This window comes from Paramisgurnus dabryanus, chromosome 6 (genome assembly GCF_030506205.2).
Source record: "Paramisgurnus dabryanus chromosome 6, PD_genome_1.1, whole genome shotgun sequence".
Taxonomy (NCBI): domain Eukaryota; kingdom Metazoa; phylum Chordata; class Actinopteri; order Cypriniformes; family Cobitidae; genus Paramisgurnus; species Paramisgurnus dabryanus.
Window position 1 is genome coordinate 23,081,479 of NC_133342.1, and position 23,787 is coordinate 23,105,265.

Here is a 23,787-nt window from a genome sequence, read left to right on the forward strand (position 1 = left end):
TTTTTTTTTTACTTTTCATGCATGTTCTCTTCTGTTTCTTACACAACACATGTGCAATAAGCATAAAGTTGTGTAATCCAAACTGTATCGGTAATTTGTAATCTTTTCACCTTTGTGAGGAGTGAGCTGAATACATTGTGTCCCGTGACTCTTGCCCTTCTTTCTGGTACTCCCCACATTTAACATCAATCTACCTCTTATCCCACTGTCAGTTGGGTAAAGTGAATGAAACATTTTTCGGTGGCCTTTGTTAGGCATGCTGGTACTTGTATAGAGCCCTAAGCTCCTTATGTTCCTCTAACGTTTCAGTAACACCCAAAAAGTCTGAGGTCTTTCAATGATAGCCAAGTTTCACTAATGAATATCTTTTATTTAGAATTCTTTATTTGTTTTAGTGATTTGTATGTTTAGACACACCTGCAGTAGGCCAAACTAAATGTGATTTATTTGTGTCTGTGTCAGATTTTTTGCATAAGTTTTTTCTTGTTTTAGAATCACGGGGGTCTAAAAGAAATCCAGAATAGAATTCAAATTAATGTTCAGATTCAAAATGTATTGCTGCACATGGGCTTTGTATTGTTAACATTTGCTCTTAAATATGTTTAAAAAAATCTTATAAGTAGTCACAGAGAACATATTATATTATTTTCCATTGCCTTATTTTTTCATTGCATATATATATATACCGTGTTGGTTTTTTACATTATCTAGTCAGGACTAGTCCTCTGTGGATCTTTTGTATAAAATTATATCCCAAATGCTTGATGTAAGGGCAATCAGATTTTAGAAGCAAATTTAACCAGCTTATTATATGTATATATATATATATATATATATATATATATATATATATATATATATATATATATATATATATTTTTTTTTTTTTTTTTTTTACTTTAATACCATCCTTTCATCCATGGTTTTTTCTCTTTCCTGTTTCTTACACAACACACGTGCAATAGCATAACAGTTGTGTAATCCACGGTAATTTGTAATCTTTTCACCTTTGTGAGGAGTGAGCTGAATACATTGTGTATTCATATATATATGGTTCATATATTGTAGTCATATATATATATATGACTGCAATAAACCATATATATATACATATATATACATATATACATACACATATACATACACACACACACATATATATATATATATATATATATATATATATATATATATATATATATATATATATATATATATATATATTACCATTTTAACACTTTTTATTTTTATTAAATGAAAGGGACAACACAGTTAATAGTTACAGTAAAGTAATTGTTTAGTTAAGGACAGATTGTATTGTCTTTAACACAACAGTTTTTAGAGTCTACCATGTCATCATTGGTCCAAGAGTTTCCTGTATAATAGTCATGATGTCATGATATCAAGATTGGTGTTAATATTACCCATTTGAAATACACAGTAATATTTACAAATATAGCTGCAAGCAGCAATTTCATAGCCAGTCATCAAGGCAGATGACAAAAGTACAAAGATAATGCAAGGTTAAACCGGTGCCTGCAGCTTTTGGCCATCAGGGCATTCAATCCTTAAATATGGCCTGAAATAAGCCCTGAAAGCTTTCATCTGAGCAGCTATAGTGACACTAGAAGGTTTACTAAAAACAAAACCATTCACACAACACTTTGATTTCAGAAAATCTCCACACAATTGGCAGAGAGCCTTCTGTGCGAACACAAACACGTGCCGTAAATGTTTTGGAATCGTTCCTGTAAAAATAGGGTTGCCATTGCCAACTGTCATGATTTCTTTTTATATAGTTGGTTATTTAGCCGTTTGTACACGTATAATAAGATCTGCATAGTTACAAAGTTCAGTCAGTTCTGAAGAGATTACTGGTCTAGACCTGCCTAAATACCTCAATCTGAAATGTCCCAAGGCATTTCCAACTTTGCTAGGACATTCTTTTGATTCACAGCATGTGCTATGTTAGTTTTCGTGTCACAAACTAATACATCATGTGTCTTTATGGGATCTTTAGGGTATGTTTGTGAATGCACGGTGCACCCAAAGTTTCCGGAAAATTGTTGACAGTGCATTTCTGCAAATGCAAATCCAGGCATTTTTCGTGTATTTTCCGTAATCTCTCATTCTTTTTATTTATTTTAAAGAGTGAGCTAGACAATGGAAATAAAATAATACAAAACTGAACTTGTATTAAAATAATTTTTTATTTGTAAAAAAACATTGTCAAAGTTTGTCAGACATACATCAAAATAAAAATTATATAAATAACAATCAGTACAAATCACCCAGAAATAAATAAATGATTCAAATAAATTATTTAAATAAATAACCTAATAAATAAAAACTTAAAGGTGCCATGTGGGACTCTCAAAGGATCTCTTGAGATTGGTTGCAATTCACAGTCTCACTGTCCCACACTGCACCTTTAAGTATTTGCATCAAGTAAAAATACTAAGGCATAACGCTGATGTGCATTTAGAGCTCTGAACTTCTCTCTCTTAAGACAACCGTTGGGTTTATATTATTTTGTGTGGAGTGCACTGAGCTTAAATTAACTTTTTCTAAATCTTGATATTTTACTTCGGGCACCTGAAAGGACACCACTGGACAGGAGCCTTTGATGTTCATGCACACCAGCTTCTTTAGTGAGGCAGTGTTAACAATGTCAAATCCGACTTTCCCACCAAATGTGCTGGGCATCCAGTATTCAGGAGAACAAATAGCATTTCCCATGAGGCCTTTGAGAGAGAAGGGGGCTCCCATCTCCACCATAGTCTCCCCAAAGACAGAGTTGGGTCTGGGCTTCTCAATAAGAAGACCAGTATACAGCTCAACTGCATTTACATCACCGTACAGGTTCTTCAGGTCAGCTGCTAGCTCCTTGTCTCCTGTTTAATCACACAGAATTGGGGATACGTCTCAGAATATGTTTTTACACTTGTTGTAATAATCCTCTAGGTCTATACAAACACATTTCTATTAGCTTTTAATGTGATTGACACCCGTGTTTGTTCACTGTTTATCTTACCTGTCATTTCCTCAAAGGACATGTAGGGCTTCATGTTAAAGCGCTTCCTGTAAGCATTGAACGACTGGTAACGCATCTCTCTGGAATGTTCTAAAACTTTAACAGCCACTCCCTGGACAGCGGCTGGCAGGTTTCGTCCCCCAGCGACCTGTTCACATATAACGCAGCGAAAATTAGCAAGGACAACCGAGTAAAGATAAATTAAGCTTTCTATAAATGAGTAAATCTCACCCTTCCAGATCTCTGTTTGCTAAAGGACTCCACCATATTGCGGATGCCATGTTCTGTCACTATGGAGTTGTTAAATACGAACTGGTGGTAGCCGTAGACCTGATCCTGGATCTGAAAGTTGTCGGGCATCAGTGGGTGCCAGTGATACAGAGTGTTGAACTCAGATGCGATGCGATTTTGGTACTGGAAGCGCTGATTGAAGAGAAGCTCTGGGTCAAACTTGAGCTTGAAGTGGTAGCCGCTCAGATGCTGGACATAGTCCTCGATCACAATTTTGATTGTCTCACCTGTAAAAAAAAAACAAGCATTAAGTCTTTGATTTCGAGTCATTCATATATTTACCAAATTTAGGATATTCAGAGTCATGGTTTACCAATGAGGATAAGACGGGTGGTCTGAAAGATTCTTTCATCGTCCCAGTCGGGATGTTCTTGCTTCATGATATCACAGACACGATTGTGCTCGCGCAGCCAAATGGTAGCATACATCATCAAACCTGGAACCAGACCGAAGACTTCATGGCCAACAGCAAATTTCTGTTCTTCTGGGATATGAGGAGGGTAGTGCATCTCCACCTGGACATCTTTCACCAGAGGAGGGTATACCTCGCCATCCACAATCTGAGGGGCCAACCATATAAATCTATTATTGACTGAAGTTTATTTTAAAATGCTATACAGTAGAACTTCAATTTGCATGTCAATTTATTTCATTATGTCACAGTACCTGATACTTCAGCTTGCCATCTTTAAACAGACGGAGTTTGTGTTGTCTTTCCATTGTTTCTCCATAAATATGACTTAAATCCACCTAAAACATAACGGAATTGTTAGAAATGGCATCATGGTTTCTATATTAAATGCAAAGTGAAAAGATTTTTGACTGAAACTTTGAATGAGACTTACTCCATGGCCTAGAGCTTTTGTGAATGCTGGTCCTTTTTTAAAGTCAGTTTTGAAGAACTGGTGAGTGAAATGCTGGGCGAAGAAGGCAAACATAAGACTGGTCCCTTGCGGATCAGGGATGAACTGTTTTCTTAACAGCACCTTCTCCACAACCTGCTTTGGGTTAGGGAGATCAGGTGTAGGACAGTTCCTGGACAATGGCGGAAGAGTGCGCGTGTAGTAGGACAGGTTGGAATATGCTTCCCAGCTTTTGTAGCCATATTCTGCATTGTAAGTTGGTGGACTGTCGATCAAATGTGCTCTTGCTGGAAAACAAGAAATGAGAAAATACCAAATTAAAAATACATTCGTTACTTCCTTTTTCAAACAATATGCGAAGGAGCCAGCGATTTCGCTCTGAATCCGAAGCGTTAAACTTACATGTCAGGACATAGGCCATTATGGAATTTCTCAAATAGGAGATTTTGTTGATCAGATCCCAAATCCATTTATAATGTGTTAGGATGTAATGCAATGTGCTTGGAGCTGGTTTCACAGTCAATTTGATCCATGTCAGGAGTTCAGCTGTAAGGGAAATAAAAAGCAGAAATCTTTTTTTAGTATGTTTTCTACATTAAGTTAAAAATCAAATGTAAATACAATCCTATGGAAAACTTACGAGAAGTGCAGTTTACACCGTAATATCCTGTCCTGGTACAGTCACATTCATAAGCATCGGCACCTTTAGATAGACACACACCCTGGTTTTGACAAGGTTCTGCACAGCAAGGGTCATCTGTGGCAACAGACGCAAAGAAATAGGTTAAACAATCTGGCTTTGGTAAAAAAATCAAACCTCAAAAGCTGCACTTCTGTCTACTTACATCCTTCACAGGAAAAGATCCAAAAGCTTGAAAGTAGGACCAAGAAAATCACTTTATGCATTCCAGAAGTTTTATCTGCAGTGTTTCTTATTACAAGGCAGAGCAGAGCTGTGTGCTAAAGGATCTCCGAAAACTGTGCCTTGATGGATTCCTGCGCCTTTTAACCAAAAGGGAGAGGGAGGGACTCTTGCGCAACTTAAGATGTAAGACGAGTAACGTCATAGACCTAGGCTATACTGTATTTTTCCATAAAGCTTTAAAATTGATTGATTATTTCTCTAGAGCTTGGGACCTTGACCTAAATATTAGCAAATATGAGTTGATGTCAATTAAAGTTTGTAATGTTTCCTTATATGCAACATTTCTGTGAAGAATTTTTTAGGAATTGTAATTAGTAAAGAGCAAAAAGAAAAATGTAAACTAAGCTTTGATCCTCTGATTACAAAACTAAAAGGAAACTCTACTTTTGGCTACACAAAGATTTTTTAATAAGAGGAAGAATTTTGCTCTCTAAAGCTGAAAGACTGTTTACTCACTTATATGCAGCTGCTCTCTCCTTGGAGGTTGATAAAGGAATGTTTAAAAAAGGTTGATAAACAACTTTATTTGGAAAAATAAAACCCACTTTGTTAGAAAATCAGTACTGATGAATCCAATAAAGGTGGTTTGGATTTTTTTTAGACTAAACAACATGTTTAAGATCAATTGGCTTAAGATTTTTTTAAGAACCCATTTTCACTCTGGAATACTTTCCCTAACTTATTTTTTTCTAAAATTGGTGGCCTGAATTCTCTTTTATTTCTTTTTTTTGATGTTACAATTTTTTTTACAAAGTTTTTTTTAAGTTTCTTATTGTCATAAGCAGATGCTCTTATCCTGGTCTCTATAAGATACAAATAACTTTTTTTCATAAAAATATTACTCATGGAACAATAAGAATATTCTCTACAAGAAAAAAATCTACTTTCTTTTACAACCGGTTCAAAAAAAAATATTTTGTTAGTTGGACAACTTTTTAACTTACATGGCAGACTCTATACTTAGATTCATTCTAATAAATACTGTTTCCAATGCTATTCCCTCTGGAGTGTTTTTATTGATTCAAGGATCAACATTTCCATGGCCATGTACTTATTGTTTGAATTTAACTGACACAATAATTGGAAGTATGCTTTCGGTGAAGCAATTTCAGAGAGAATTAACTAAAATTCCTTATGTAATAATATTGTAGAGTTTCTCTGGGAGACACGGTCTTTGCCTCGAAAGTTTTTGCTTACCAAAAAAGTAAAGAAAGTAACATTAAAATAGATTAACAAATGTTACCAGACTAAAACTTTTCTTAGAAAATATAAGAAAAAAACTGCTGTTTTTGTCACTCTTTAGGAAAATTTTATACCTGCACAGAGAAATTTTAAACAGAAATCTTATTGTTAATACAGTTTTCTTTTGTTAGTGATTTCTCTTTTTGTTTTAAAGATGTCTTTTTTTTGGATTCTTTGACTGTTTGAAAGATACAGGTCAATTTTATGTAGGCTAATTAATTTAACCATTGGTTTTACTGCAGTTAAAACAAAACAAAAACATGGTTACTAAAACCACAGAATAACCACCATAGTTAAACCATGGTTAGTGTACTAAACCCATGGTTTTGCTATAGTAATCAATACACCAAATAACCATGGTATACTTTTACCACAATAAAACCATGGTTATTTTGGTAATGATTGCTCATATAAAGGTTGGAGCCCCCTTATCTATGGAACTATTCAAAGCTCTATTAATCCTAAAGCAATAAAAACTATATCTCCGTTTTGTCCTAAATTTATTTTGTCCTCTGTGGTTCCCTGGCATCGTATTTGTATTTTTATTTATTTTTTTGTTTTGGTTGTATGACCTTTACTGCTACTGTTGTTTTGAATAAAAAAAATGAATCTCTGTTACGATCCCAAAAGTTATTTAGGGGTACGGATGGGATGTAACAATGAATGATTCATTCGATTTTAGAAGATAAAATGACCAGCGCTTTAAACGCAGATTCCTGTAATCTACTACAGTTCGTGAGCGCCGCCTCGTGTCTATGCAAATGTCTCACTTTTGCTATTCAGTGTCATTGGAGCTGGTGAGAGTGTCGACCCGAGCTCGAGCTTCATTCATATTAACGATTCGTTTCGTTTACGGCGGTTCTTTTTGATACATTTTAGGTAAGTGATTATAAATGTGGATGAAACGTCTGTCAATATTTTTTTATTTATTTTTATTATTTTTTAATTTTTTTTGGTTGAAAGAAACTCAAAGTTACCTTTTATCACAATATGAAACGTGTTTTTAACCTTTTTTAGTTGAATGTGTCACTGAAAATTACTGAGACTCCTACTTTTATTTAATATTTATTTAATTTTTCAGCTTTACCCTCAAACATATTCCATATTCGTTTGATACACTTGCGAATCGAACAGAATCACAAAAATGAACCGACTCAAAAGAACAATTCGTTCACGAATCAAATATCTTTAGTCCGCCCAGTTTATGCGCATTCCTCTCGTCTTCCTGAAATGCCTTCAGTCGGAGAGAGTCCAACATCACTTTACCACCAGTGGTAAGTTCTCACGCGTTTCGTTTTTCTTCTAAACTGTTACTACGCGCCAATATGATTTTTGAAACAAGTCCATCACGTCAGTAGACACCGAGAGTAAAGCTTTGTGGTTCGTTTCAAGACGTCTTCCTTATGAACTCTGCATATCTTATTCGACAAGACTCAGTGTCATGTTTCAGCGTCTTGTGGGTCGACACTATTTTTTCTTCCTTTTTTTCATCTTGTTAAAATAACAGATGTTTCCCGGACTGTCCTGAAAAAGTGCCGTCCTGACCATCAAACTGCAGCAAGAATGTCTTCCAAAGACCCCTATCAGTACATCATAGTAAGTTATATAACAGTAAATCTATAGTCATTTTATTGTTTAGTATTTGATGCCATTTTTTGGGTCATTTCAAAACACAGAGGTTCATTTATGTGTTGTTTGTTCGGAATAAAAAAGTAATGTTTAAAGTCTTACATTTACTTAAAGTCACCAAAGAGCTGTAAAGTATGAATAATTTGCATGAGGGAAAATGGGACAAACTTGACCATTTTATTACTTGTTTATTCATGTCAATACAATAATCATATGCATCTTAAAGAGACACAATTATATATTCTACTATTATGTTGTATCATAATAACAAGTATTAACTGTGTTAAATACTTATTTTGCTTACATATGTTTTATGTTTCGGTTTGGGATTCACCTGTTGTGCGCTTCCTAGACAGATATTTAAATGAGCTTCCTTTATTACATAGATAGGAACATTTTATTACCTCTGCCACTTTTAATCCCTGACACTGAGGATCATTTATATATACAGGTTGAGCATCAGTATTCTCATAGATTGAAAGTGACCGTGGTGGGAGCTGAAAATGTGACTAAAGGTGCATTTGGGGATTTATGTGAGTATACAAGATCTCTTCTCTTTATTTAAGGACATCTTTATTTATATAACAAGCATACATGTGTTTGTTCACAGTGGACACCCCGGACCCATACGTGGAATTGTCCATTCCCACCACCCCAGAGTCTAGAAAACGAACACGGCACATAAATAATGACATTAACCCTAAGTGGAATGAAACCTTTGAGTTCATATTGGACCCCAACCAACCCAATGTTTTGGAGGTGATAAAATCATAATCTTTTACATAGAAAAGTTCAGAAGATGCTATTAAACTGTCTGCATGCTATCAGAGACTTATTGTTTTATTCTAAGCAAACGTCATTTGATTCTCTTCACTGTTGACAACTTAAACAGATCATGCTTTTTGTTTTGAATCATTGAAGTATAAAAATGTGCATCATATTTATAATGTCATTTGACTGTGCTTTTTTTTAAGATGATATTAATGGATGCTAATTATGTCATGGACGAAACTCTTGGCACAGCTAAATATTCCCTTTCAAAACTCAAAGTGGGGCAGACTGAGAAAGTGACACTTCCTATTGGCAAGGTAAAAATCCAAAATGCTTTTTTGCTCACACACGGGCATACATTATAAATGGTTTGTAATTGTCAATGTCTTCAATTCCTTCTAGACCACCAAAGTGTTTCTCAGCCTGTCCTTAGAAGTGTGGTAGGTACAAATGCAATTTTATGCAACATATTGTTCCCCTTTGTACACGATTTAGTGTGCTCCATATAGACCTGTGAGAGTCACATTGCTATTATTGTGAATGAATGAGTGATGCAAATTTTTTTTCGGTTTCAAGTGCGTCCACAGACTTGCGCTTCAGCATGGCTCTGTGCGATCAGGAAAAGCTTTACATGCAGGCACGCAGGGACAGAGTTATGCTTAGCATCAAGAAGCTTCTTAAAATGGAAAACCCACGGTTCCTTCCAGCCTCACCACGAGAGGTAAACACAAAACCCACTGCAACCATGTCATTGCATATTTTATACTAAAAAAGAGATCTTATCACGAGTGAGTCTCATTGCAGTTCTGTCTGTGCTCAGGTTCCAACCATCGCTATACTGGGCTCTGGTGGGGGTTTTCGTGCCATGGTGGGCTTCTCGGGAGTGATGAAGGCTCTGTATGAGTCTGGGGTGCTTGACTGCGCGACATATGTGGCAGGACTTTCCGGATCAACATGGTTAGCAGTCAAATAGTTGGCTATAAATGCTTTATTTTGAGTTTTAGTTGTTTGTCTTGAATACAGCACTGCATAACTGAGATTTCATAATAATGAATTTCCACAGGTATATGTCCATGCTGTACTCGCACCCTGAATTTCCTGGTAAAGGACTGGGCGATATAAATAAGGAGCTGATGAACAGGGTCAGCAATAACCCACTTAAACTTCTCCTGCCCCAAAACATCAACCGCTACGTCAAGGCACTCTGGAAGAAAAAATCAGCCGGGCAGCCCGTCACCTTCACAGACATCTTCGGCATGTTGATAGGAGAGACTCTCATTCCAGGGGTAATATATGCAGAATATATACTGCTTCAGAGAGTACGAATACGGTGTACACTGTTAGCTATTCAAATACAGTCAAATACAAATACAGTCCTTTGTATGTTGCATGTCTATTATGCATCATAATGCAAATGGTCCCATGTTGGGAACATCGTCCGTATGAATCAGGAAGATACTTTTTTAACAGAGTTGAAAGCTGAGAGCCTTTATATTTGCTGTATAAATGAGTCAACAAAACAGCACACTTTAATATAATGTGTTTTAGCTGTAAGTCAGTGTTGATTCAGCTTCTTTAATTACCAGATAAAATTGTGTAATTGTGAATTTTCCTGTGAAATTTGTACTGCATATTTGTGCAGAGAGTAATATGCAGTAGAAAAACATTGATAAGCAATGGCTGAATGAGCTGTCCCATCAGTGATACATTTATTCCAATGCATACTGTATATTCGGTACCCTATATACTAGTGGCGGCTGGTGACTGCTCATCCGAGGGGCACAAATTCAAAATATGTGTTCGGAGTGTCATGTGTTTTGCTCGTGTTTTCATAATATGTGTTTGTTGCATCTTGTGAACCATGTGCATCACATGTTTGGTCAAAATAAGTGCCTGCTGCATACGCTTCAAAACCATTCATCACTATAACCATCACGTTAATAAAGTACACGCAAGACACTCCCTTTGATTATGCATGAGATTATGCGAGTATCTGGCAAACTCGAGGGTCTCTTCTATCATAAACCCTTAAGTTGCATCTGCAGCAGGCACTTATTTTGACAAGACACGTGATGCACATAGATTCACTCGACGCGCAGAACGCATATTTTGAAATTACGAACCACACACATGACGGGCTTCATACATATTGTGACGAACTTCGCATCGAGTGCCCTCAAAAAAGACGTCACCCGCTGCCACTGCTAAATACAAAACAATGACCATTTAGACAGACTAGAAACTTTCAGGCCGGTGTGTTTAGGGAAGTTTCGGCAAAACTCTGCAGGACATCTGCCCTCCATGACCGAGTTTGGACAACCCTAATTTAAAGTGTTCATGTACAGAAGTAAAGTTTCTGTTGCTTCAATGAATGTCAAATGTTTTTATTTATAGTACGGATATATTTACACTCAAAAGAAAGTTTTATCCTGTGTGTTTGTGTGTTGTTTAGAGAATGGACACTACTCTTAGCTCCCTGCAGGCGAAGACTAATGAAGGTCAGTGTCCTCTGCCTCTCTTCACCTGTCTTCACGTCAAACCTGATGTGTCTGAGCTCATGTTTGCAGGTAAGAATAAAAAAGAAAGTTGACATAAAACACGCAATGAATGGCAGTAAAATGATGCATATATTTATAAAACAGACCCTCGGTCAAATAACCTGGTGCATTGGGGGGGTGCATTAATAATTCATTTTAAATAAAAGTAATAGCAACTGTTGCAAAAGTCACTATTCGTAAAGATAGCGAAGGGTTGTGTGTGCTCTTCTCGGCCACGGTGGAAGAAATCTATTTGTTTATATTTGCTTAATTCATTGGAAACATGCAAATATCCATACAGTGTGTGAACTAATGATTGACCCACTGTAAAGTTGGTGTGTACGTAAACAGCTCTGCCCACAGATGTAGACTGGCTATTTTTAGAGGCTATCTATTGTGAGTGGGTTGGTTGTTGTTTGCTGAATGGGATCAGAGTGTGTGACTAAGCATGGAGTTAAAAGAACTACTTGCTGATGAAAAGGAAGTTGGTTACATTTATCTTCCTTTAGTGCTAACTTGAGTCACACAAGTATTTTTAGCATTTGTTAACAGTATTGAGGGGATTATGAATGATTTGTGTTAGTAATGATTAAGGTAATGTAATATTAAAACATTGTGTTTGATTGATCATACATGAGCAGTTATTCATGTGTCTGTCTCCATTAGACTGGGTAGAGTTCAGCCCGTATGAAATTGGCATGGCTAAATACGGCACCTTCATGTCTCCTGGGCTATTTGGGAGCAAGTTCTTCATGGGCAGCGTTGTGAAGAAATATGAGGAAAACCCCTTACATTTCCTCATGGGTAAGACTGGAATTGCTCTGAATTTCAACAGAAGCATTTACTCATTCAAACCCTTCCATTATAAAAGTTAATTTAGGATCAGTACGGTAAACACTGTTTACTTCTTATACTGTACTGTATATATTACACACTTCATACTTCCTGTTAGTCACATGTTTCTTTTCTAAACTCATAGTGTGAAAAACACTTTCAATGTAAGAACATCTTATCTGTGACAAGTTGACAGCTGATCTTGCACCTCGCATCTCGGGCTCGTTTCTGCAAAAGTCCTCGAGGGGATGAATTTAGGCTCTTTATTACAACTGATTATAGGATTCTTAGTAGAATACCATCAGTTTTACTATTGTCTATTGTACTATGTTTAATCCATTAACTTTATGTACTGCAGGTGTATGGGGGAGTGCTTTCTCCATACTCTTCAACCGGGTTCTGGGTGTAAAGGAGACGTCCAGCAGTAGCACCATGGAGGAGGAGTTGGGTATGATTGATTGTATCTGTTCAATGTTATCTCCCTTCTTGATATTACAATTGAGATAAAGCACACAGTACAAGGGATAACTGGCACTGTATTTCAAGACTAAGTCGTATTGTATTGTCATATTCCTTTGTTTGTGACAATGTGTTATGCTGAAAAAAGTGCCATTACCGGTTCTTCTAGTGAAGAACTGTGCGGTTAATACGCACAGTTTAGAAGGTGTGGACATACAGTAATAAACAGTCACATACTAATCTACAAACTATTACTTTGTAACCTCCATCAAAAGCACACACTCACCGATTTCTGCAATAAAAATGAATCAATATACTTTTAACAGAGAGCTATAATTCCTATTCACAATGAGTCATATGTTTAAACGCTGTATCAGGTCTTAGGGAATAACCTTGTGGAGTTTATTACTAAGTGTTAAAGTGTCTGTAAAGTCAGATATTAAATGTGTTCTGAGTTTGTCAAACAACAGAAAAATGTGGTATTAACCACCCAACCGAATTTGAATGCAAAAAAGCTAATAAATAAAATAAGTTATCATAATCTTGGAAAAATAGGGAACATTCACTGCTCTTAAAAGATTAGTCCAGTTTCTTAAAAAATAAATCCAGATAATTTACTCACCACCATGTCATCCAAAATGTTGATGTCTTTCTTTGGCCAGTCAAGAAGATATTATGTTTTTTGAGAAAAACATTGCAGGATTTTTCTCATTGTAATGGACCACAACTCACATAGCTCTAAACAATCCCAAACCATGCGTAAGGGTCTTATCTAGCAAAGGTTCATTAACGTGAGAAAAATCCTGGAATGTTTTCCTCAAAAAACATAATTTCTTCTCGACAGAACAAAGAAAGACATCAACATTTTGGATCACATGGTGGTGAGTAAATTATCTGGATTTTTTTTTTTAAGAAAATTGACTAATCCTTTAAACAGTCAAGCGTTAACGCTTCTGTCCCGTGTGAATGTACCATTACGGTACATTCACACGTGGCGTAAACGCTACGCTTGACGGAAGGCGTGTCTAAAGCGTGGCCAATAGCCAATTACAGTGGCCGCAACACATGGTTCTCTGGTCTTGCATAACGTAATTGGCAGGCTTTGCACTAGGTTATTTGCATAAGGCGATCTGATGAGACGATAAGGCGATCTGATTGAAAAGTTGAGAAATTTTCAACTTCTGCCGCGAGCAATGGCGATGATGCGACGAATCCAAAATTCAGTTCGGCAATGCATGACCCATTCAAAGTAAATGAGAAGCATTAACGCTTATGCCCCGTGTGAATGTACCGTTAGGGGCAGGGCAATTTACAGGGGCTTAACTTAAGTGTGTCATTGAGCCACTCGGAAATGGTGAAAAACTGTATAACTGCAAATCAGGACTACATATTTTACAGTATTTTTGGCATGTTTCAGCAACACATTTCTAACATTTATAAAAAAAATATAAAACATTTTCAAGATTGACTTTATAGAGACTTTATGAAACTGCATGAGGATCACTTCCTGTCAAGTTCTATTACTTTTCCTTGGTTTATTAAGATTATGCTATGTATTAGGCTGGGATTTGAACCTGGCCCTATGCATGTAAAATAAAAACTGGTGCATGACACTTGTATTACACTGACAGAGGAGCTTGTTCAGTCCATCATGTTTGTTATTCTCATGCCTGTTTGAATAGGAAGTGCTGTGTTTATATTGGCTTTCATGTTTGTGGGTCTCCTGTTTTCAGAGCAAATTAAACCCGAGCATATTGTGGGAGATGACTCGACAGATAATGAAGAGGAAACACAAAGAGGTGAGAAGAACTTCTTTCCCACGCAGACCATTCAGTTCATTGCACTTTGCAAACTACATATTGTGCCAATATAGTACCACTTTATAGGGAACAGTGTCTTTGTGGAGGCCAAAAGGCAACACATGTAAAGAGGTTTTGTGTAACTCGGTTAGTAGAGCATTGTGTTAGCAATACTAAGGTTGAGAGAAAAAATTCCAAAGAATACTTATGCTGATAAATTGTATAGCTTAAATGTGTCATTTTGGATTAAAGCATATGCCAAATGCATAAATATAAAAGAATGTCTCTTTCTCTTTATCAGGAGGCACAGAGAGCACAGAGATGCAGGATGAGCGCCAACGCCATGCCCAGGCTAGTTGGATGCAGCGCATGTTGACCTCCATAATGGGTGACACCACCCTGTTCACCACACGTGAGGGGCGTGCTGGAAAAGTGCACAACTTCATGCTGGGGCTTAACCTGAACTCTTCCCTGCCCTTCTCTCCCTTTGGCAGCTTCATGAACCAGAACTCTGTGGATGAGGAGGTGGATGCTGTCACAGGTACCAACACTGCATGAGGAGCTACAGTATTATGAAACTTCCCTACTGAAGCATAAGCTGGTAGCTGGTTTTAGCTGGTTTAAGGTGGCACTAGCTGGTTTACGCTGGTCCTCCCAGCCCGACAAAGCTGGCCATGCTGGTGGGTCAGCTGGTCTTCCAGCCTGACCAGGTAAGTCCAGCTAGACCAGCTTAAAAAGTGACCAAAACACAGCTAGACCAGCTTGCTACACCAGCAAAACCAGCTAAAACCAAGCTAGGAGAGCAGCTTAAACCAGCTCACCAGTATTAGTTGGATTGCTGGTATTAGCTGGATTTTTCAGTAGGATTTACATACAGCTTTTTGAGAGGGTGTAATGCTTACTTTAAGTATATTAACAATTATGTATTCATATAATTTTTTGCAACCAGTGATATATGAAGAGTTTGGTTCCAAAAAGCGATAAACGCCATTTAAAAAAAATGACCACCAAAATCAGTATTGTATCTGGTCAGTATTAAAAAGTAAATTCTTAATTTTTCATGCAAAATCTGATATCCGCCGTGTTATTCTGTCATCTTTTCTCACTTTTTCTCAATAAATCACAGCACACCATTCCACACATTGTAAACAATAAGGGTGGCGCTTTGAATACATGGAATCCTAGTTTTTCTCATCTATTTTGTACTTCGTGATCAACAAACAAACAAAAACAAAATTAAACTTGATGGCATTGATAAACCTGTGGTGGTTTTCTGTGGCGGGGAAGAAATGTAAGACATTCGCGTGCTCGGACGAAGGATAAATGCCGGCTGTTGCTTGTTCTCGCACTTTGTGGATCCACAGGGTCTTAAGTTTACATATTATTCGTGATTTCATTCTCCGATTAACCACAAGCATGCAGTTTTGTTTCTGAGTCGATCATAAAGGATCGATCTCGGTTTCAGAGCAGATAGTGACGACCTCCCTGATCTCTGCTTCATTCCAGTTTGCAGACATTTTTTGTTGTGAATGTTGATCTGCATTAAAACAAAAAGTTGAACCATTACTTCTTGTTGCAATAACAAGGAACTTTTCTGGGATCGATGTGCTGTGTAAATTGGGTTAATGAGATTAGCAGCAACGTTTGATTTCACATTAATTTCAATCTTTGACATGGTCTTCGTTTTAATTACATTTCTACATTTTTGTTTTCAAAATAAATAAACTTGTCCATACTGCCGTTTCATAAAAGATCTCTGTCTACACTATACACAACCTTCGAAGTCTTAAGAAGTTTGGCCTCCCCTTCAACTTTTACAGATGCATTGTTGAGAGCATCTTAACTGGGTCCTTGACTATCTGGTATGGTAGCTTCTCAAACGAAAGGCCTTTCAGAGAGTTGTAAGAGCAGCTAAATTCATCACTGGCAGCAAACCCCACACCATACAGGAAATTTTGCATTTACGATGTCTGAGGAAGGTTTGCAAAATCACAACAAGTCACACTGCACATTGCCTGTTAACCATACTGCCTTCAGGCAAGAGGTACCAGAGCAAAGAACAGATTTTTAATCACAGGCCATCAGAACACTTAACAGGCTTTAAATAAGGACACTATCTCCCTTAACTCTCTGCACCGGATGTATATGCTTCAGCACAATATGTATAGATTCATTTGTATGTAATCTATTTACCCAAACAGTTAAATTCCCTGCTGGTGTGTGCACAGCATTAACTTCAGCAGCACTGCGCAACTATGACATCAGAAGATCGCAGGAAATTTTGAGACCATTGGTTAATTTACAAGTTGTAAATGTAATCTGTCAAAATGACAGACGACTTTTAGATTTTTCCTTTACTGCTTAAAATAGTCCGTCAAAGACAAAAAAATTCGCTTAACGCGACCTCTGCATCACACATACCTAACTCAACATTTCCTACATTCTTTTTACGTGCACTTTACTGTATTGTACTGTACTTGCACACACAACCCACATTCCCAAATACAGTACATAATAGATTGTTAGATAATCGAAGTACACTTGACAAATAACTTGAACTTGACCATAAACTTATGAAACATGACCATTCCATTCACAAGTCAAGTACAAGTCCTCTAATAATTGTAGACAAATGGGAGCTAGAGCGCTGCTGGTATCGCTTGTATCCTCTTGTGCTCTTTGGAAGAGTTAATTATAAAAAAAAGAATTGGAAAGAGTCCAGGCACTCAGTAGGATGCAAGTTTAAAAGCCTTTATTATTTTTAAGAGCGAAAACCATAGACTGTAAAAAAAGATAGATGTAGTGTCTGTGAAGTCACTCATAGGTTTCTGAAGATCATTGTTGAAGCTTAAAGTAGGCAGTGCCTGCTGTCGCCATCTTGGCCACGTGTCACAGCTCATCACTCAGATATTAAAAAATGGGTAAAGAGGCGGGACGTGGGTGAAACTGAGGTGGCTGGTTGCTGAAACCACGCCCGCCTAGCTCGACTCTAGTGACAGCAGTGGCTGTTCAACGGTCACTCAATTATGCAGAACTTTAAGGCTTAATATAATTTAAACAGATAAGTAACACCCCCCTCACAGTTGCCATGAAGGTCAAACTTAGCTATTCAGACCCAAAACAGTTTTTGTACCAGGCTGTAAACATATTATTTTCTACTGTAAAGTTGGCCATTTTAACATGGTGGTCTATGGGAATTGACTCCATTTTGGAGACAGCCTCTAGTGGCCAGTCGATGAATTGCAGTTTAAATCACTTATTGCTTCATCAGAGGATCTTCATCAGGGAAGGTTGCCCATTGGCTACAACATTAAAACACCAACGCATATCGGCCCACTTGCCTTTATCAGGGTGTTGGTCAACCTTTACACCAACTCCCTGATGAAGGCCAGTGGGCCAATATGCAATGGTGTTTTAATGTTTTAGTCCTCAAAAATTATTTTTTTCCAATTCATTTTTTTCCTCTAATAATAATTTGTCTCTTGCGCATGTTGGCACCTGCAGTGTTATTTAATGCAAAGTTTAACTGCACAACAGCTGTTAACCTGTTAAGCCATTTGTATTGTAATTCATAACCAATGCCCCTGGCATGAATTTATACTGCACATGATGGAAGCAGGCAGTGCGTGCTACTGCATGCAGCTCAAAGCGAAGCACTCATAACACTATATATCCATAAGGATAGGTGTGTAAAAAAAGTTGATATAGGGGCAGCTTCCCGGACAGGGTTTAGATTAATCCAGGACTAAGCCTTAGTTATATTAGGACATTTAAGTGGTTTAACTCTTTCCCCCCAGCATTTTAAACACACACACACACACAAAAAAAACATTTTTGTAAAGGACTTTTTGATAGAAATTGGATTTAAAGCCATTCTTAAAACATACACAGACATACAGCTGTTTGCCCTAGGGCGATACTTTTGGGTTTTATAAGTTGGGAAAGAGCATAATGGCGGAATTACGGATTGCCGTAAATACTCGTCACTAGCATGGAAGCATTCTCTCATAATTGACGAGTTAAAAGAGAAAGCGTTAACAAGCAAACCTTAAATAAAACATTACTGTGCATCTTGAGAAAACAAAACAACAGCACAACAGTCTGGGAATAGGAAAGCACTGTCCGGGAAACCACTCCATAGGGTTTATAATCTGTGGCAATAGTTGATTGCACTAATAGTTAAGTCCACTATTAACGCCCCATTCAGACAGCCAGCGACCCGAGCGAAAGTGACCGCTGGGGACCGTATGGGTGTGTCCATCGACGCGAGAAAGTTAAGAAAAGTTTAACTTTATGCAAATGTCGAGCGAATTTCGGGAGCGACTACCAATTAGAACAAAGCAGTGGAGTTCACGTCATCCTTCTCTCGCCAGTTACTGGCGTCGATGGTACTCAATTGTTTATGACAAGGGCGGATTTAGAAACGCCTCATTGAAAGTGACGGGCGACACACAGTGATAACGTCGCTGGCTGTCTGAACGAGGGGTTAGGGTGCGGTTTAACTCACTGTCACTTTAAAGCTGGCAGTGCTTAACAATGCAGAGTTGTGCATATTAAACAAGCTATTACTGTACTAATTAGTTATTAAGCTGACATTTGCATCCAAAGCAAGTGGTGGTGATTAAACCTACCACCTTTTGGTTACCAGCCCAGATCCTTAACCTTTCATCTAATTTGACTCAAAACATGTATGTTTCTTTGTGCCCGAAAGTATACCTTATACAGGCCCCGTGAAGTACGTGGGTGAAATGGGTGTGACACAGGTGGAACAATAGCCTGAATGCTGGTCAGGTGCCACAGAACTTGAGGATGGGATTTCGAACATTATTTAGTGCTGAAGTGGGAGGAGAGGGGAAGTCAGTTAGTCAGCTCTCAAAACTTCCCGCTCGTATGAAATACCAACACACCCACTGGAGATTAACTTCTCCCCCAGAGGTTAAATACACAGAGACACCTGACTACACCGCAGACATGAACCAGCATTAAAAGAAGCATGCCACTGCAAGATCAGTAATCACATTACATGTGGCAACGTTCAGAGCTCACTCATTGCGGTGTGTGTTAAGTTTCTGTGTCATTATGCTTCACGCACAGATGAGTAAATGCATGGGTCCCACTTTATAATTATTACTAATAATAGCATTGTATGTTTCAGTGACTCAGCAAGAGTGAACTTCCTGTTGATGGGTTGGGTGTGGGAACATAGATAAACTTTTTAAAATTCATATTTTAAGAAGAGATCACATTAACAGTGTATCAGACGTTGTTGCAACATAAAAATGTCATTACTCATAAGCAACATAAAAGTAGGTGTGTCAACCTTAATTGAAATCATGGTGATGTTGTGTTACATTTGTGTTATAAAAAATGATTCAATATTTTACATGACCCTACTCCCATCAATATTAAAGATAAGGTTATATTGTTACCGAATGTTTATTACATTATTTAAGATGATTTTATGTGAAAAACAAAAAAGCACAATATAAAATGACTTCAGCTGGGTTTTCACAGACAGGGTTAAATTTGGCAGAATAATGAGAAATAGCGAGGTCCTTACACAATCAAACCACTGAAACAAACAGAATGTGTTTTTGTTTTGTAGATCCGGATGAGTTTGAGCGAATCTATGAGCCACTAGATGTGAAAAGTAAAAAAATCCATGTGGTGGACAGTGGTCTGACCTTTAACCTGCCCTACCCTATCATCCTGCGACCTCAGAGAGGGGTGGACCTTATTATCTCCTTTGACTTTTCAGCCAGGCCCAGTGACTCCAGCCCACCATTTAAAGTGAGTGTTTTAAGTTTTACTAATGAGTGTCTTGTATGCCACATGAATGGGTATAAATGTATTCAAATGTAGATTTGTAGTAAAAAAAAAAATTATACATTTGGAATGGTCTCATGTCATACAGCGCTGTTTGTAGCATCAGAAAGTGTACACATCTGTACTTTATACATTTTATTGGTTTTATGGTTTCTCTAACCTTTACAGAGCAGAAAGGACTTGGTCATATGTGTATTCCTCTTATTTTGTTTTTGTCAGGAGTTACTGCTGGCTGAAAAGTGGGCTCGTATGAATAAGCTGCCGTTTCCCAAGATCGACTCCAAAGTATTCGATCGAGAGGGTCTTAAAGAGTGCTATGTGTTTAGACCTAACAAGGGAGATAAGAATTGCCCTACTGTCATTCATTTTGTCTTGGCCAACATCAACTTTCGGGACTTCAAAGCACCAGGTAAGAGCATATAAGTTTAATGCATGTCACAAGCATTTTAAATATTGGTTTAACCGAAGGTTGATTGCGAGTCACCTGGGCTGAAGTGTGAGAAAGTAATCAAGGGATTTCATGATTCACATCAATGACTTCTGTGTTTAATTTAGTCTGATTCACCTTGTGTAAGATTCAAAATGTAGGAATTTTTCACTCTTGTCACAACCCCATTTCTATCCTGTACCATCTGCATTCCTGTTCTCATTCAAACATCACAATTTCCACTGTATTACTAATAAATACTTAGAAGTAGCAACGTATAGGTGTTTCTTGAAATTTTCAATTCGTAATTGGGTAATGGTTCACATGACTCCTACAAACTTTTAACTTTGCAGTTTTTTTTCTGATAATTTGCTAATATTTAGCGTTATTTAGCATTTCGGTAATTATTCACATAGCCCAATTCACAACCTGAATGATGAACTCACATATAGGTATTTTACTGTCCACCGTTTTAATTTATTTAAGTTAAATGATAAGACACGTTCCAATGGACGTGTTACGTTATTTGGTGCCATGATAATGACATAGAAGAAATATCATGACAATGCTTGTAACATTTCTATTCACTGCTGGCGTGTTATTTACGCTTTTTCTGGATGACTGCTGACAGCACGTCGTGTTGACAGAGTTCAGTGAAAACTTGTCAAGTAATGTCTACAAATTTGAGCTTAAGGTGTATGATGAAAACACATGCGTACTTTAGTTAGTGCGATATAAATACAATGAAATTGTTAGCGTGGCGATGTATTGCAATTAAAATCGGCATACACCGCATGTTTTAATACGTTTATTCTTGCTGCAATTATGCGCTTATTTGCACTATTTTGATCAAAGTATTGTGTTTACATTAAGTGTAATTGCGATATTTCCGAACCCTCATTATAATTGCATTATGACGGTGCATGTAAACTAAAGGGCCGTTTACATTATAATGATAACTAAAAAAAGTTTATTAAAGGAAATATGTAATATTAGTTAATGCCATAGAAGGTAAATGATCTGCGTGAGTACTGCGCCTCGCGAGCGAAATAGCATTAAGTTGTCGTTATCGTTCAGGAGGTAATATAGTTATTGTTATAGTTATTGTTATAATGTGAACGGCCCTTTAGTCATTGTCAATATATTATTTAGCAGATGTCTACTCTTACTCTGAAAATAACCATTTCACAAAATAGTTTATTTTTTTTATTGTTTAACCGAGAGGCATTTTTAAAGAAAATGTTAAAGTACACACAGTTAATATCTTAATTTTGTACAACTTTACAGTATTGTCCCTTTACGTATGTTTCTGTTGTCTTTCAGGAGTACCCAGAGTATCAGACAAAGAGATCGAGTTTGCTGATTTTGACATATTTGATGATCCAGCTTCTCCTTACTCTACCTTTAACTTTAAATACTCCAACCAGGCCTTCAAGAGGATGCATGATCTCATGGAGTTCAACACGCTCAACAACATTGAGGTCAATTTCACTCATTTACATTCATTCTGATTACAGAGTGAGTTTTTAGTCTTTGTCCAACACGTTTCTGTGTGTTTTGTTTTTAGGTTATAAAAGAAGAAATTAAAGACAGCATTCTGCAGAGACGAGAGAGTCCCTCACGCTGTTCCGTTTCCCTTTTACTCAATGAGATCGAAAACAAGAAGTTCCTGAAACGGGATACAGGCAATGCAAAAAGACACACCTAACAGATAGCTATGCAAGAAAAACCCTAAGAACTACACAAAGCCTCAGCTTCTGGTGTTGAGACTGCATTGGTTTTGCTCTGATGATTCTGAATCATGCTGTTGATGAGAATCACGTGCAGCTATAGACAAGACTGAATCAATCATTTTACTGAGGTTCAACATGTATTGAATTACAGTGTCGTTTTCAGCATGCTGCTTGATATCCTCACATATTTAAAGTGCTTACATATCTGGTTTACTTCTCTAAAGGTTACAAGGAGCCGAATACTGGTGTTTTTTATGGTTTAGCAGCAAATGCTGCTCTGAACTCTGACAGTAATATATGGACTCAGTGACAGTCTAAACCTCAGTACATGCTGTTCCTTATACATTTCTTGCTATGCGATAAGAAAACAGTTTATGTTCTCCATTAAGTTCTACTGTGACGCACCCATGACCAGTAGATTAACCAGGTTTGTGGTAGACCTTGGCTTCAACACACGATTCATCTTGTATGAATTATTATTTTTTTTTTAATTTAAAACTGGATTTTTTTCTTACAAATGTCAATTTGCCTGTTCAGGGGATTGAAAAGAACAAGAAGATGATACAATATTTTACTCATCCCACACAGGTCTCCACCTTTTAAGAAGTTATAGGACATAATATCCTAAGATATTTGATTAGATATGTGTAATTTCCTTTTGTATCACATAAGTTACATTTGTGTCACACTATGGCATATAATATTTAAAAAAAATCAAAATCTGGTTTACCTCCACATAATCATTCCTCTGGTTTACATATTTAACAGTGAAAATATACCGTTATTTATTTGTATGCTTATTGTGTAGTTTTGTAATATTCAATGTAAGATTTTTATTAATTTGATCTCATTTAATCCATACAAATTATGACCTGGAAGGACATGCGCAAAATCTGGTTTGACAAAGCCTTTCCTTAAAGGAAATGTCTGCAGAATTAAATTGAAATGTGTAATATAAACTGGCAGAGCAGGTCAAATTAATACAACTGAACTGAGGTCAATGGGAGAGAGGTACATGCTGGAAAACAGAGTGGTAAAATATATATATATATATATAAAATATACGGTATAACATTTAAGAGATAACATGCAGTTTTGCCTTTAATCATAATTTCTACATGTATTATGACCATTTCTTTCCAGTGTTTGTTAAATTCCAACCTCATGAATGACAAAGTCACCCAACATCAATGTGTTTTACATTAAAGATGTGATTACAAATCAGGGTTATTCCATTAAATTTATGTTTTTACAAATTTCCTAAAAACATGTAAAACATTAGCATTTTGTTATTGAGAAATGAATTTGAACTTGTATATTTTATGTTATTTGGACCATGTTTTCTCCATTTCAATTGTCAGTAAATAAATGCAAATAAAACATTATTTTTATTAGGAACTTGGGAGAAATGTTTTCG

The 23,787-nt window shown here is 36.9% G+C and overlaps 2 protein-coding genes across 2 annotated transcripts; one reads left to right on the top strand and one right to left on the bottom strand.

Moving 5' to 3' along the window:
- Positions 1-2,191: 2,191 nt before the first annotated feature.
- On the bottom strand, positions 2,192-5,254 carry ptgs2a (prostaglandin-endoperoxide synthase 2a). Its single transcript, XM_065276131.2, has 9 exons — positions 5,034-5,254; positions 4,829-4,945; positions 4,591-4,734; positions 4,171-4,475; positions 3,992-4,075; positions 3,639-3,885; positions 3,266-3,552; positions 3,035-3,182; positions 2,192-2,894 (listed from the first exon to the last, which is right to left on the bottom strand). The coding sequence occupies exons 1-9, from the start codon at positions 5,092-5,094 to the stop codon at positions 2,482-2,484; spliced, it is 1,806 nt and encodes a 601-aa protein (XP_065132203.1). The 5' UTR covers positions 5,095-5,254; the 3' UTR covers positions 2,192-2,481.
- A 2,307-nt stretch (positions 5,255-7,561) lies between these two features.
- pla2g4aa (phospholipase A2, group IVAa (cytosolic, calcium-dependent)) lies at positions 7,562-23,768 on the top strand. Its single transcript, XM_065276134.1, has 18 exons — positions 7,562-7,629; positions 7,863-7,951; positions 8,436-8,517; positions 8,595-8,743; positions 8,959-9,072; positions 9,158-9,195; positions 9,332-9,476; positions 9,576-9,712; positions 9,819-10,041; positions 11,208-11,322; positions 11,959-12,096; positions 12,485-12,574; positions 14,319-14,384; positions 14,686-14,925; positions 19,990-20,174; positions 20,430-20,619; positions 21,961-22,118; positions 22,205-23,768. The coding sequence occupies exons 2-18, from the start codon at positions 7,919-7,921 to the stop codon at positions 22,343-22,345; spliced, it is 2,244 nt and encodes a 747-aa protein (XP_065132206.1). The 5' UTR covers positions 7,562-7,629; positions 7,863-7,918; the 3' UTR covers positions 22,346-23,768.
- The last annotated feature ends 19 nt before the right edge of the window (positions 23,769-23,787 follow it).

Coding starts and splice junctions, on each gene's coding strand:
- ptgs2a (XM_065276131.2), bottom strand. CDS start 5,094: ATGCATAAAGTGATTTTCTTGGTCCTACTTTCAAGCTTTTGGATCTTT. Junction 4,735..4,828: donor CGGTGTAAACTGCACTTCTC/GTAAGTTTTCCA, acceptor TTTCCCTTACAG/CTGAACTCCTGACATGGATC. Junction 3,183..3,265: donor GCAAACAGAGATCTGGAAGG/GTGAGATTTACT, acceptor ATATGTGAACAG/GTCGCTGGGGGACGAAACCT.
- pla2g4aa (XM_065276134.1), top strand. CDS start 7,919: ATGTCTTCCAAAGACCCCTATCAGTACATCATA. Junction 8,518..8,594: donor AGGTGCATTTGGGGATTTAT/GTGAGTATACAA, acceptor GTTTGTTCACAG/TGGACACCCCGGACCCATAC. Junction 14,385..14,685: donor TGAAGAGGAAACACAAAGAG/GTGAGAAGAACT, acceptor TCTCTTTATCAG/GAGGCACAGAGAGCACAGAG.